Source organism: Odontesthes bonariensis, chromosome 15 (genome assembly GCF_027942865.1).
Source record: "Odontesthes bonariensis isolate fOdoBon6 chromosome 15, fOdoBon6.hap1, whole genome shotgun sequence".
NCBI classification, from domain to species: domain Eukaryota; kingdom Metazoa; phylum Chordata; class Actinopteri; order Atheriniformes; family Atherinopsidae; genus Odontesthes; species Odontesthes bonariensis.
In genome coordinates, this window is record NC_134520.1 from 29,124,923 (window position 1) to 29,140,114 (window position 15,192).

The 15,192-nt window shown below is 38.3% G+C and overlaps 1 protein-coding gene across 1 annotated transcript in view; it reads right to left on the minus strand.

The window, feature by feature from the left end:
- Nucleotides 1–1,185: 1,185 nt before the first annotated feature.
- LOC142400728 (glypican-1-like) overlaps nucleotides 1,186–15,192 on the minus strand; it is a 42,740-nt gene continuing 28,733 nt past the window's right edge. The window contains exons 2-10 of the mRNA XM_075485877.1: nucleotides 14,414–14,572; nucleotides 10,799–11,016; nucleotides 10,167–10,340; nucleotides 8,608–8,773; nucleotides 8,205–8,335; nucleotides 7,789–7,926; nucleotides 6,185–6,315; nucleotides 3,348–3,523; nucleotides 1,186–2,693 (exon numbers count right to left, since the gene is read on the minus strand). Coding sequence (XP_075341992.1) covers nucleotides 2,512–2,693; nucleotides 3,348–3,523; nucleotides 6,185–6,315; nucleotides 7,789–7,926; nucleotides 8,205–8,335; nucleotides 8,608–8,773; nucleotides 10,167–10,340; nucleotides 10,799–11,016; nucleotides 14,414–14,572 — 1,475 coding nt within the window. The 3' untranslated portion in view covers nucleotides 1,186–2,511. The remainder of the gene's footprint in view (nucleotides 2,694–3,347; nucleotides 3,524–6,184; nucleotides 6,316–7,788; nucleotides 7,927–8,204; nucleotides 8,336–8,607; nucleotides 8,774–10,166; nucleotides 10,341–10,798; nucleotides 11,017–14,413; nucleotides 14,573–15,192) is intronic.

Below are 15,192 nucleotides of genomic sequence, written 5' to 3' on the forward strand. Positions count from 1 at the left end.
CATCAACATCAGGAAAATTGATAATTGATTTACTTCAAATCCCTGACAGGAGCAGGATTGTTGTCAGCCCTGTTTTCCCTCATCATAGCCAGATGAGACTTGATATTAACTATATGTTTATTCAGCTGTTAAGCTGCTACCAAGACAAGGCTTTTTAATGTGCGCAAAATCATCAAACTTTATGTTGTTCAGTGGAGTGGGGGTGATATCTGGGAGTGGATGAGGCACCTGAATCACCCTGTTGTGAAAAGGATCAGACGGGTTTGTGACTGGATCTGGTGACCACATCGTACCACCTTGCCAGAGCTAGCTTTGTCATGTTTTTTATCCTAAAATCAAAAGCTGCATCAGGTTGGAGGTGTTCATGCTGATCTCAACAGCAACACCTCCATATAAGATAAAGCTATGAGATGTCGTAGTTATGCATTTTGAAAAGGTCATGTGCTTTCTTTCTCTCAAAGTGAAGTTCTGATCACCTTAGTGCAAAGACAAGAAACAGGAGGAAACAGCTACCTTGGCTCTGTTAAATAGAATCAAAACCCACCTGTTGACTTGTATTTAAAAATAGAAGAGTAAGAAATAAAAAAAATCTGTTTTTGAGTCACACTACTCAATACTTCAAATCCAGTATACCAGTCTACATGTTAAGATAAACTACCTCCTACTGGCTCAATCTTAATTTTTATAAACAGATATGAGAAAATTACTGATCTCCAGCTAACTGTTGGCAAATTGCTGAATAGTTGTTTTTAAAGATGACCTGTTATGCTCACTTCTAACTCTGTTATATGAGGAAATCTTCAATGAAAACAGAAAAATGTTTGGGCCATTTGTAACTGAGATGGTGTCCACTGGGCGGCGAAGCCAACTGGCTGAAATACTGCATAGAATCATCCGTGGAAAGTAAGGATAAGATGTTCCAAATTTCCAAAGGGGAAAACTACGGAAGGTGGCCGAGAGCAAAAAACTCCAAGTTTCAAATAGACAACCAAACAGACATAGTCATGGTTTAAAAAGGGTATAAGAATGCAGTTGTGATACAGCAGATGTGGAGCTTACAATAACATAAAGAATGAGCATGAGAAGATTGAGAAGTACAGGGGTCACTCGAAAATAAGGCACAAGACATTTCTTACCAGCTTTAACAGTACTTAAATAAAACTGTCCATGTCAAAAGTCCTCTGCTACAATCAAACAGAGTTTAATGGCCGAAATGTGTGATTCAATACACTGGTGATGATTAAAAACCAGCTTAATACACAGTTCCATAGAGTGATGTGTGCATATGTAACAAATCTGTCATTGGTGTAAATCAGGAGTCCCATATGTACCAGTATTGTCTTGCAGACTAAAAGAAGGCATGCCACGTTAAACAATATATCACCGGACAGAAGTAGACAGAATTCTGAAAGTAGGCTGTATGTACAAAAACTCAGAAAGTTTTAGAACTGGAAAACATTTGCTTTTCTACTGATGCATTTTAAGTACAAAACCTGATAAGGGTTGTCACAAGTTCAATGTACTTTAGGCATTGTCTGCTGTGAATAAGTGTAAGTGTATTAAGCTTTGGTTACAGTTCATCAGCTACTGTGGTGATTTTTCAGTTACTAGAAAAGAAGAGGTGCATTCATCAAGTCTTTCTCTCTGCAGTACTGTCTTATAAAACATTCTTTTTGTTATTGTTTAAACTTTTTTGTGTTTATTACAACCAGATGAGTAAGAATACTGTGCAATTTTCTGTCTTCAGAAAACAGAAGTTACGGAAACTGCTTGTGTGTGCTTGTTTGTAAGAAATTTCATTAAAATACTTACTTCTTAACAAATGTGGGAAGTTGCTGAACAAGTGGACATTTTTGCTTTTTCTTTTGAAGTAAAAGTGAGATAAAATCTTATTTCAGGAGTGTGATGATTTTTCTGCAGTACAGACGATTACTACTGAATGTATTTGATGATGTCAAACAACTACAACACAGACTATGGTGCATTCTTTGCCAGTAGAGTATCATATTGTACATTCATGGCTTATTATGGTGCCAGTCTTTTAGGTAATGTACACAAACATTTACAGCGTACACAATGTTTGTTAATGTGGACAACCTTGACTCAAGTTATGGAATAAGATTTAAAAAAGCCTTTTTGAATGCACCACAGATAAGGACACCTGCTGACTGGACACTGGAGCTAAATAGACATTATTATCTTCATCATCAAAGCCTCCTTCGTCGTTACTTTATTCTCTGCCTTAATTGTGTCTTTTTTCATCCATCTTCACTCCAACAATTTACATAAACCGACAACAAAAGCACACTCAAACTAAGACATATTGAAAGTCAGCAAAATAAAGACTATAGTCATTGTTTGCTCCTCTTAGTCAAAAAAAAAACATGTCCATTTATGTCCTTTTTATTTTTTGGCAAAGTTATGCACCAGTCTTCCACCAACCAAAGCCCCTTTCCCATGGTTCAGTCCGGCTCTGACATTCAGAGCATGACAGGAGGCAGCGACGGTCCATCATCGCTGAAGCAGCAGGATGGTTAACGGGAGCAGCAGTAGAAGGCTACAGATGCCAGATTGAGATGTGGCTGTGCCTCTGACTCGGTTGTTGTCTGGCGCGTAGGCGTACAATCCCGGTCTGCTGCGAGGACAGTGACCACCTACACACATCCCGCTTCCTGAGCCACTGATGTCATCACCTGGACAGTTATCAGAGAGAAAATAGAAAACATTCATTGATTTCAAACATGTAATGAGAAGGAGATTATTTTTTCTTCCTTTTCCATTGACAATAACTCAGTTGAGGTTGCTCTTGTTAAACTACCATTTTTCTTTCATTAAGGCAAAAGTTTAAGGTGGCAGTACAGTGGGATTTTGGCCGGTACTACATTTTTCTGTTTGTAGACAAAATTACACAAAAACTATGCGGTCAAATTTCCCTAAACCTACTTGAGAGTTGTAAAATATTCAGAAAAAGAATCAGTTCAATTTTGGTATTGATCCAAATCACCTTCATTAAAATAATAGGATTTTGTCTTTGGAGGAGGAAGCTTTTTCTGAGTGCTCCTATTAAGTCATTTTGTCAATGTGAGATTTATGATTAGAATAAATGGAAGAAGAAGGACCAGTGTGTAAGATGTAATGCCATCTAGAGGAATAAATGGCAAATTATATCAATTACCTCACACTGTCCTTCCAACCTTGCCAGAAGTTGTATGAATGTGTATGTATGTGTAATGTATGAATAATGTATAGCATTTATGCCAGTAGAACACCAGACGTTACACATTTGAGACACTACACAGTGTCTCATATATAAACTGTTACCACTGAAATGTACATTTCACACCCACTTGCATCCTGGAAGTCCACGTCATTGCCATCCAGTGCATTTTTTAGCCTGTTACTCATTATTTTGAGTTTCATGATCTGCTGCCGGATGGTCATGTCTGGCTTTGTGATGTCGAGGTCCACTTCTGGGTTGTTAATCTGATTGGCCAAACCATCACCCATCACCTCTGGGAGGTACCTGATTAGAGAAGAGAAGAACCATTATGCTACAGATGATCACAGCTGGTTGACTGAGGATTAATCTACTGTTCATTGAAATCGAAATCATATCCATTAAATTTGGGTTGTAATAAATACCAAATTGGGTATATCTGTGCCTTCAGAAAGTTACCTCGGTAATATCTAAGCATTGGAACGGTTTTGTTGAGAATGAAAGAAAATTGCTGGCATAACAGAAAATATGAGGGGGGGGGGCAATCATATGGCTCAAAGTCTGTATTTGTCTGTATAGAACCTTATTCACACAGTACAGAAAATCTGAAAAGTTGGGATCAATTTTCTATTGTAGTATAAAACACACAAAGGGAATTAAACACACACAACTTGTATTTCTGTAAAGAATAGAGCTTTTGTACATAAAAAAACAAAGTAAGCAAGTCTGTTTCTATGCATAAACAGTGATTTAAATTTGTGGAAATATACAGTTGTGGAAATTTATGAGCAGTAGATATTGTTTTCTCCACATCCAATTGGAGACTCCTCCCATGTGACGTGCAATTATCTAATTCAAGATGGTGCTATACATTTTAGTTTTGTCTGAGGAAGATAAGTGTGATTGTTATGGCACAGATTTGGTGCAGTAAAAAAGGTTAGACCTGAGCCCCACAGTGTGTGAGCCTTTTGTCTCCATCTGCTTCCTGTTTTTTGGTGTGGATTGGCCAGTCCAGTACAGTTTAGTAATAAAGCAAACATTTTCCAGGTATAGTCGTGATGTTGCACTATGTGACAGGAGTATAGACAATAATAGATGTCGTGGGGTCAAGTTTATTTACGTGGGTTATATGAGCCTAGCGATAGCTGTATAACATGCAATGTTTCGAAGAGATATGGGGGAGAAAAATATTACAAATGTCTATAAAAGTCATTCCAACAGAAGAAAAGGAGATGAACATGGCGGACTTTAATCCAGGAGAATAGTGGTGGGTCTCAGCAGTAACGACCTCCTTTGGCACGTATCTGTAAAATATGCCAGTGCTGGTTCAGTGGAAGTGACACAGATCAGACCTGGCCTTTCTTTTCTTTACATTTCTGTTCCCTGTTTTTACACTACAAGGTGTTTTATGTGTGTTCATGTTTTATCAACTACAAAGCATGTGAACCTATTCTACTAGATCCAAAAGTAACATTTTGAACCTGTAAAAAAGCCCCATATGGGCACTTTGAAAATACAGATTTTAACAGCTCATCAACTAATTTTGAGCATCCATTGGATATATGTCTTTGAAACCAATCATAATCTCAATAAATTCATAGAAACTTGAAATAAGATAGAAGTCCCTTGTAGAGTTTTAAACAGTTCATCACACTAATGATCCACTCTGTGCCACATATGGATAGACAAATTTCATATTTCATTAATCTGTCACACACAGTCAGTGATTCATCTATATTTCATGGTCGCTCTCACATTATTCAGACACACGAAGGAACATTTATATTTCATACCTTTTGGATATCATACATGTCTGAGTGCTCTGCTCAGGATAAATCTCATTACTTGGCCGTAATCCAACCACTTTACAGAAAGGGAGATGCGGTATGGCTGTATAATGTATACATCAATATGACATCAAACTATTCAATCACGCCCACGGATTTGGGGCTGATTGAACAGGAGTGTGTCTTTATATGGCCTTGAATGCCATCCATCCATCCATTATCTATACCGCTGAATCCGTCGATCGGGTCGCGGGTGGGCTGGAGCCTATCCCAGCAGTCAATGGGCGAGAGGCGGGGTACACCCTGGACAGGCCGCCAGTCCATCGCAGGGCCACATAGAGACATACGAGACAAACAACCATGCACGCTCACACTCACTCCTAAGGACAATTTAGAGATGCCAATCAACCTAACATGCATGATTTTTTTGGACAGTGGGAGGAAGCCGGAGTACCTGGAGAGAACCCACGCATACACGGGGAGAACAGGCCTTGAATGCTTGAGCTGAAAATGTGAATATCATCAGGAATTAAAAACTGGTGTATCTGTCAGAAATGTCACTGAAACAGCTAGGGATGGTTTTCATTCAGTACAACTTTTGGTTTGTCAGAGCTGACACTGTATGTTTCTTTGTTTTGAAAAATGTGCAAAAAATTATTTCTCTGCTCGATGGCAGAATCTTTTTTTCAGTGTTTAATAGTTAAAGAACATGACTTTTCTCTTTGGGATGAATCATGTTTCTGTGCTGCAGCAGGGATAAAACTTGCACTGAACAAAAATATGTGATCATGAGAGTGTTTTATTCTACGCTCTGCCACTGATTTAAAAGTTAAGGATTTAAGTTTCAGGGGAGAGCGTTGCACTATTTTATAGTAGGCATATCGTGTAATTTCCCTCCAGCCCCAATGATAACAAGCCTAATAAGTATATAGATATACAAAAATATGAAAAGATGAAACAGACTATAAAATCCTTTGAGGGGCAAAACAAATGACTGCAAATCTGAAAAACATTTTAGAGTTGAGAATAAATTCTGTCAAATTAATTATACCTAGAAAGTCTGAAAATGAAGTGGATTTAAGTATACAGATAGTAAATATGCAGTTAGTTTGGATAATTTTGGAACCAATTAAATCAGCAATGCACACATCCCTCACAGTTTCCACTGTTTCTTTCTCACCTGGATTTCGTGATACCATTCCAGCAATTATCTTGACTGTTGCGTCCCGCTGCCAGTTTGCTGCAAAGCGCCACAGGGAGCTGGACCCAATACTGACGCATTTCCCTCAGCTTACTGGAAAGATCTGAGACCTGCGATCAATAGAAAGAACGACTTTTTTTTCAAAACTATCGCATCCCACCATCCTACAAATTTGATACAAAATCCTAAACAATTCATTATGTTTTTGATAATAACATATTCTATCCCAAATAGCAGACACTATTTTTCTCCATTTGTGAGATCAGGCAAAAAAGAAAGGTTTTGCCAAGTGAAGCCATTTTTTTCCCTTTTTTCTTTATTTAAATTATAACTCATTTCAATCATTGGAAGGGGAAGTGCATCACCGTTCTAATGCTCGTTGTATATTAGGACTAAAGCATTCATGCTTTCTTTCAAAATAATTTTAATCTCTTCATTAGTTGTCAGCAAGTCATGCAGCATTACAAGTAAACAAAGTACCTTTTATAATATTTTTGCACAATTTTATAAGATCAACTCAGACTCTAATGTTGATCACAAGCTCTCTTCATTAGGAAATCTTATAATTGCTCTCTATAAGCCACTTACCTGCAAATATTTATGCAAATCGTGTTGTAACCATGGTAACGAGAACATACATCAGCATGACTCTTTACCCTGATTAAAAGGTCAAAAGCTGTTAACAGCTGTTCCGTTATTGCACTTGCTGAACTTTCATCTAGTCTCATTAAAAAGTGTGTGATGGTGATTTCATGGTTGCATCATTAATGTGCAAGATGCCCCCTTTCCACCTGTCTCAACACCTGATAGTGATTATTCATAGCAAATGGTCAATTTGCAGTCTAATAATAGGTTACTAAAATGCTTATAATCAATTATTTCTTTGTGAGCTCTTCGTGACACCAAAAAAAAACCCATTAATCTACACATGAGGGGCATTAAAGGGCTGCATAATTTACTTTTAGTATTTGACTTTTCCATGTGGACGATGATTGATGACAATAACCAAAACTGTCCGGTCAATTAATTTCCTGTTAACTTCCTATTTCATGAGGATTTTCATGTTTACTCCTCTTGTTTTTTTTACCCCTTAGTTTGTAAAAAAGATTGAGCAGTAAGTTGTTAGATGGCAGTTGCACCATAAGCGTTCTGACAATTAGTTCTCTTGTTTCTCCAGATTCTTAGGCAAAAATTAGGTAAATAAACCTCTGATCATAAAAACAATTCTACAACAATTCAAAATGAATGGGCAGGTGAGCTCAAACTGTTGAATGGCATTGTTAATTGTAATAATAGGACAAATAACACCATTTTTTGCTGTAGAAAAAACATGGCAGGTTTGATTATTTATACGTAACTCATCTACTTATATAAATAAATTTGATTTGATTTGATTTGATTTACTTTGTGTTTCTGGGAGAAATTAAAGGTCATAAATTAAACATTAATTCCTTTCCTTACATAAAAAAAACAGGGTAATGGTGGGCTTCAGCCTCTTTGTCAATAAACATCTATATATATATATATAAATACAGATATGTACATATACATATATATCAATGACAATATTTAAAAAAACGCACCTGCATTTCCAGTCTGAGCCCTGCTGTTGGGGAGGGTTTGTATTTCAATGCAGTCAGGGAGCCACTTTGCTTCCTCTGTTCATGGAGGGTGGGACTTCCTGTTCCTGGTTCACCTGGAGTTCCACATGTCTGGTACACCTACAAAGATGTAGATCCAGAGACAAAAATCAACACAAATATGCAGCAGGAGCTTAATTTCACATTACTGAGAGGGAAAAATTCCACTGGATGTCATCACAAACAAATGTTACAAATTTGAAGGCTGCTTGATATTCTGGTTGTCCTGCATGAGTTACCTCAAAATATCTATTTTTGCCCCAACACTATATTGATGGGTTAGGGTTGAAAGGGTAGATCGATTAGTATCAATATGCATGTGACAAATAAACAAATAAAGACAAAATAAGATATCTTACTTTAGTGGTGAACGTGTTCATATTTTCCTGCAGGTAGTGGACAGCCTCGTAAATTCGAGCAGGGATGGTGGAGAGAACCACATCAAGACTGGGCTCTGTGCTGAAACTGGATGCCACCTGAATCATTGTATCTGAACAGAGAAATGAGAACAGAAACCTCTGCTTTACAACTGCATATACTGTGTACTGTACTGTGTAAGCAGCAGCATGAATGAATTAGGAATCGTGGGAGTAATGAAAATCTATAAACATGGATAACCTTTTTTGTTAATAATAACACTATGGTTTTTACAAACTTTGTTTTATTCAGTGTAGATTGATTTAAAAAGTATTCTTCTGACAGCAACTTTAAAGCTTTCAGATTTCCTGTGAAACTACTCATTAAAACCTTTATGTGTCTCACCTATAAAGTTCTGCCACTCTGGATCCAGGTCAGCTTGGTTGGCCAGGCATCCCTTCATGACGTTACAGCAATAGCTGGAGCATGGTTTGACGGAGGCCAGACCCCGACAGTGGGGGCAGTAAACCAGCTTCATCAGGGCCTTCGAGCACTCTGGGCCAAGAGAAACCTGTTGTAGGTGGAATCATAGACCTCAAGCTCCAGTAGTGAAAGGAAAACATTTATGAATTCTTTACAGGAAATGTAGGGATTGTGCTTTTCAAAGCCTTTCTTTGTGAAGTGGCTGTTTGGTTCTTTTCACCTCCTCTTTTACAGTGGCTTTAGTCCAAGCTGACAAAGAATGACAGTAGAGGGCAGTGTTGCCACACTGTTGCACTGTTACTGCAAAGGGGGAACAAGGAGGCAATGGCAGTGAATCTAGAGAGTATTTAAACACTAACGATTGTGTTTGACTGTGTATCATATTCTGTCAAAGGTACTATTTTACCATGGCTGCTCAGAGATCTGATGGAGAGACACTAAAAACAAAAGATATCTGCATAAATTCTGACCATGACTCAAAGAATGTATTTGCAATATTTCTGCAAACTATTCTCAAATGTGTCAGTGTGATTTCCCACCAGCTTTCAGTGAGCAGACTGACTGAGTTGCATAAACCAAGACTGGTCTGCATTACTTGGTTCCAAAGTTATTTTACTGTTGTGAGGTAATGAGATTCGACTGATTTATAATAGCTATACCCGGTAATGTAAAACACAGTTTCAGCAAGTTTTAAGAATCTCTACAGGTCTTTGGGTTGATCAGAAATTCATGGGAACAAGAAAAAGAAAAATGACAGAAAACATTTAAACTTTTAAATCACAGAAGAATATTTTGGATGAATAATAAAAAAGGGTAGACGCTCTGCATATATAAGCTCTGTAAAAATAGGTTTAACCCTCAGTGGGATGGTGCTTAAAACAGAATTGGGATAAAACAGAACAGTAATGCAATATACTATGTATACATAAATAAAGATAGTAAAGAAAGTCTTGTTATGACCACAAAACAAGGTTAAAGAGAAAGGATATTCAAGAGAAAAAACATAGAAGAACAGAAAATGTCACTTAGACACAGTTTTCCGAAAAAAACCTGCACCGAGACCTTAAAAAGACCATCCAAATGAGAGCTTTGTTTTGATGATAGAGTGTTCATTTGGATAATCTTTGTGTTTCTCATTTGCAGGGAGGAGACATTTTCCCTGGAAGTTAGGTGACAACCATGCAGCCATCATATCTGCTTTACTGGGCATCAGCCCTGCAGACATAAGACACTCATGCACACTCATTCAAATAGGAATTTGTGTTTCCCTTTCACTTCACAGGACATTATTTGACTTACATTTAGCTCCTGGGGGCTTGCCAGAATGGAAACCATAATAACTGCCTGCTTATCCCTAGTAATTAATAATGTATGTTGCATGCCCTCTAGTGTTGTCCTCAAAAGGAAGGCAGGGGCAAAAATGTGACCCTGCAAACAGATTCATGTCCAACAACACGAATGACACAAGTGCACGCACTAACCTGTGAGACTTTCCTGACCACATCTGCGCTGACTGACAGCCCCTGGACGAATGACCTGGCCGTGACAAAAGCCTTGATCACCTTCGCCTTCATGTCCCGAGGGATGTCTCCAAATGGCCGCAGCGTCTCCTGTTGCTTAGCAACACATTCAAGGTAATCATCTGACAGACTGACCTGTCAGAAAGAGATGACAGCAGCAGACACAATGTAGGAGAAATGTCATTCTGTTTGCTATTAAAAGAGAGACATACTTTTCATCTCTACCAAACAAATGGAAATTAGATTGTATTTCTGAGTATCATTTGGTGTAAAAATAAAATGCAAGAGCACGTTTTGTCAGACTGTGTATTTTTATGAAATGGATAAGAAGCAGGGCTTGAAAGGACCTGCAAAACAATCTTCAAACTGTGTCCATTAAAGCATCAAACATTAACACTTTGTCAAAATTCTAGTATGACTCACTGTAATTTGACAAATCCTCTCCCATCCTACTACACTTTTCCAATCCTAGATGTGATCTGGCTCCACTTTAATTTCTTTTTTTTTTTGTTTTCAATTTCAGTTTTAGTCTGTGCCTTACAAATTTCACATTCAAAGACAGGCTGTTTCTTCCAGTACATGTCTTTACTCACATCTGTGGGGGTAGAGGTTTTAAATGTTCGCTCCAATAGGCGGGACCAGAAGTCTGACAGGTTTTCGTCCAGGTTAAGAGCAGAGCCTCGATAGTACCGACGCAGGTCTGTGTAGAGATCCCCATACAGACGAGTGTTCTGAGAGTACAGGGAGCCGAGTGGAGACAACACATCCTGCAGGGAGCGCTCAGAACGGCCATGCAGCTCAGTGAAATAGGCTAGAGGATGTGAGGAATGACAAAGAACAAGATTGAGAACCACTTATGGGCAAGCTTGACACATCATGTGAAGCCTTCGCCTTTGTGAAGATGACATACAGTACAGTTGACAGACACCTCTTTAAATAGCCAGAAGAAAGACATAAGCATTCATTTGGAGTTGTGTTTCTGGCCATTTGCAAATTTTAACCCAATTTAAAATTTAAATGCTTTTCGAGTCTCTACCAACATCTGAAAAACTAAAGGGGTATTTTGGCGATCATCATGATGCGATCAGTAGCTGGCTGACAATTTCTTGTCTCTGCTATTTAGTGCCAGAGTTGGTAAAATTACTAATTTTTGTCTGCCATGACAGCATAAGCAACTTGTTTTTACAATGAGTAAGAAAGCAATTAAGCTCCATTTGATATATGACTAAAAGCTGCTATGTAGTGAGATTTACAGTATTTGACAAGAAACTTCCTTTCAATCCAAATTTGTTAAGGAGGATCTGACCAAACTAAAAACATATACAATGAAACATAAAACATTAATAAATAAGAAAACACAATGAGAAAAACAAAAAGTACATGCCTCCTTCACCACATTATGAATGATTCTGTATCATATAAAACAATGAGAATACAAACTTTGCCTCAATGTTTCTGTCTAGTCTTTAGTTTTGCCATGTTTTGCCACTTTTTTCCTCAGTCTTTCTCCTGCCCTGCCATCACTCCCTTCACCGGTGTTCGTTCTCATCAGCTGCACTCACTCACCAATCACCCTCCACAGTAATTTAGTCTCCCGGCTTGTTCATGCTCATTGTCAGATATCTCCATCAAAAATACCCATGGTTTTCCCCCATCTCTCTGATTCAGTTTCTTGGTAATGTACAGTCTGTTTTTTTATTGTTATTTTTCTAAGGTGTTTTTTAGTTTAGTTTTTTGGTTCTCCAGCGTTGGCTGGGATTTTCATTTATATCATAATAAACAGATTTAAGTTTCCTCCAGGCTCCTGTCTCGTGTCTGCGCCTCAATACGTGTCTAAATGTAATAAATAAATGTCTGTGACATAAATACTGAAAACGCTTAGTTTTATTAGTGATTACAGATTCCCTTTAAGTGCTCAGACAAATGTAACGGTACGTAATTGTAAATGTTTGTGTGTATGATATAGTGATATCCCTTGACACAAATAGGCGAATAGGCCAAATGTCAGCTCAATAGAGAATATTTGGTGTGTCCCATCGGGACTACTGTAGTAAGATGGCAATGCAACATGGCCCAGAGGCAAGGAAGGCTAAATGTGGTGCTTTTATGCATGTAAGAGAGTTGGCCTAGTTATATTACTACTATACACTCTGCTAAAAAGATCACCCTAAAGAGTTACTCACTGGAACTTTAAGGTAACAAATGAGCAGCTGTGTTTTGTTGAGATATAAACTTTGTAAATACACTTTTGGAGGTTTAGAGTAGCCACATGTTTCCTGGAACCACGTGGTTTTACATACAAACAAGGGACTGATAACCTGTGTGTCATATCAGTGACTATACAGACAGGCTGTGTACATTCTGTTTGTTCATTTTTTTTTACATGTACATGTTTGTTATATTCAAATGATGCAATTAGTAAGAGCTGAATTAGTCATGTACTATGTGTAAAGCGCTGCAGTACCACACCACTCTCAGTCAAGCTACACAATCTGAGAAGAAGGGATTGAAAACCATGGGTGTAACAGGACCTGGGTACAGAATATAATGGCTTTACTAACTCTAAAAGGGGAACAAAAAACCTAGAGCTCCCATTAAAAACAGAAACCAGTAGCTGTTTGTGGTCAGGTACTTTCTACAATTAGCAAACCACAGGACATGACGCAGATCACACAGAAGCTAAGGGATATGTATCCAGCAGGATATATGACTGATGGAGACCAGGCATGCCCATTACAGCAGCCAGTAATTACCAGGGTTGAGACAGAGAATGCCGTACCAATAGGGCAAAAAATCTAAAATGAGATTTTTCATCAGGAGGTTAAAACTGACCCCAAGGAGACAAAATACTGCTCTGAATAAGGAAGAGCTTTATCAAGGGACTCAGTGTGTCTACATGTGCAATGAGCATTTTTGTCACTCTTATGCCAAATATCCAAACGTTAGTTAGGCAGGTACAACCATACAGTATGTTTCTTTTGGTCAAGCTAAAGCATTTTGGCTGTTTTCAGTTTGATAAAGAAAACTACAGAATGCTGAATGAAAATTTTTATTGTATTTTTTTACAAATTTCTTACCTCTTAGCTGGAGCCAGCTGAGTTAGATTTCTCTTAATTGCTTATTGTAGCACCAAGTGTTGGATGTGTTTTTTTATGATGCCTGGTGCTCTGTATCTATCATATAGTCCTCTATAATTTCATTTTGTAAGAGACATTAAAAAAAGATAAACAAAAAAAATTGTCAGTACATAGTAAAAGTAAGTTTGTAGCAAAATGTTATGGCAGTTTAGTACTGTCATCTAGATTTATTTGTTGTCAAGAAAAGATTATCAGCTTGCAGCCATAGTGCTGATTAATTTAATTCAATTTAGCATTTTCTTTTCAATGTTTTTTTTTCAGCCAAATGGAGACAAATTGACACAAGGTCAAACTGAGAGGATAAGCCAGTCAGAGAGCTGTCTTTGCAGTATAATGGTCTGGGCTTTACACTCGTGCTTCAAAGGCCGTGGACCAGTGCCAGTTTGTTCTAACCGCAACCAGATGGATGGCCACATTACTGCTACTGAGGAGGCCGGCTGCCTTGAGACTCATAATATTGCCCTTGTCTTCCAGTGACTAGTCCCCCTCCTGCTCTCCATTTGTCTGTCTTTATTTTTATATTTTGACTTAGTGTTTTTCTCAGTGATAATGACACTTTCTTACTTGCTGCATTTGTCTGCTCCCATGTTGTTAGTGGTGGCACTTCTCAGTCTCCTCCCTCCCTCCATTCCTGTCTCTGTCTGATGTGCAGTGATCTGCAGACTCAGCTCCTCAGTGGGTCAACTTGCTCATTAGCTGAACTAGCCACTGCCCCAGGGGACACCCCTCTATTTGTTAGTGTGTGTGTGTGTGTGCATGAATGAATGCAAGTGTGTTTCCCCCGAGATCAGGGGTTTGGCTTATCACATTTCATTGTGTCTGGCTGACTCTGCTCTCATTATAGCACCCAGTCAGGGGTCCCCTTGTCGTACAGAACACACACCAACTTCCGTACATCAATAAACACATTCACTGCTGCAGTATTGAACACTGAGCACATACACACAATCTCATAAATACCCAAGATACAAATGTCATGCTCTATGGGCTCACTTCTGAAGCTTTGCCATTGAGCTCAGGCAGTAATGAGTGTCTTCTATGCACTCACACACAAACACACATCCTACTTACTGTCGAAGCTCCTGTGGAGTGCGTTTAAAGCCGCCTGCAGGGCCCTGCCAGCCTCCCTGATCAGTCCCTCTGTCTCTTGGGTACTCAGACCGGCCAGGTTCTCCTCCATGTTGCTGGTACAGCAGGTTGGTCCCTGAGGACACATCCTCAGATGTTCACCTGGAACAGCGGGAGAGACACAGAATGACTCCTTTGGTTATATTTCATGAATTTCTATGAGATTGTGATTTTACATGCCAGTTCCTGAATTAGATTTTAAAGAAAATATAAAAAAAAAACTCAAAGTAAGCCTCAACAAAAAAGGAGTTCAACTGAAGTTGTCGTCCCTAATGTATGTGAATCATAAAGATGGCATCCTGATGGGTATTTTCTGTCCCAACTTCCAACCATGACTGTTTTCAAACCCCAACTCAGTAAAGTTATTGCCTAAACCCAACTAGGATTTGATAAAAAAATTTCGTAACATGTGCTTTCAAGTAACCAAGGCAACCAGTAAAAAGATGTCCTTGTTGGTTGCATTGTACAAATAATGTATTTTATTTCACATGATGATGGTTTCTAACTCCAACCAAGTCATTAAATTGTCTAACTATAACCAAATCATGTTATTTCATCAACCAAATCAGCAAGTGAAGTGTTGTTGTATTATTAACTGAATATAACTTATATGTTGGTCTTAAACTGGTATCATAAACAAATGATTGAATCCCTCCCACACAAGGAAACACTTGTGAATTAAATTGTTCAATAAAATTCATGAGTCATATTTCCCTAAGCCC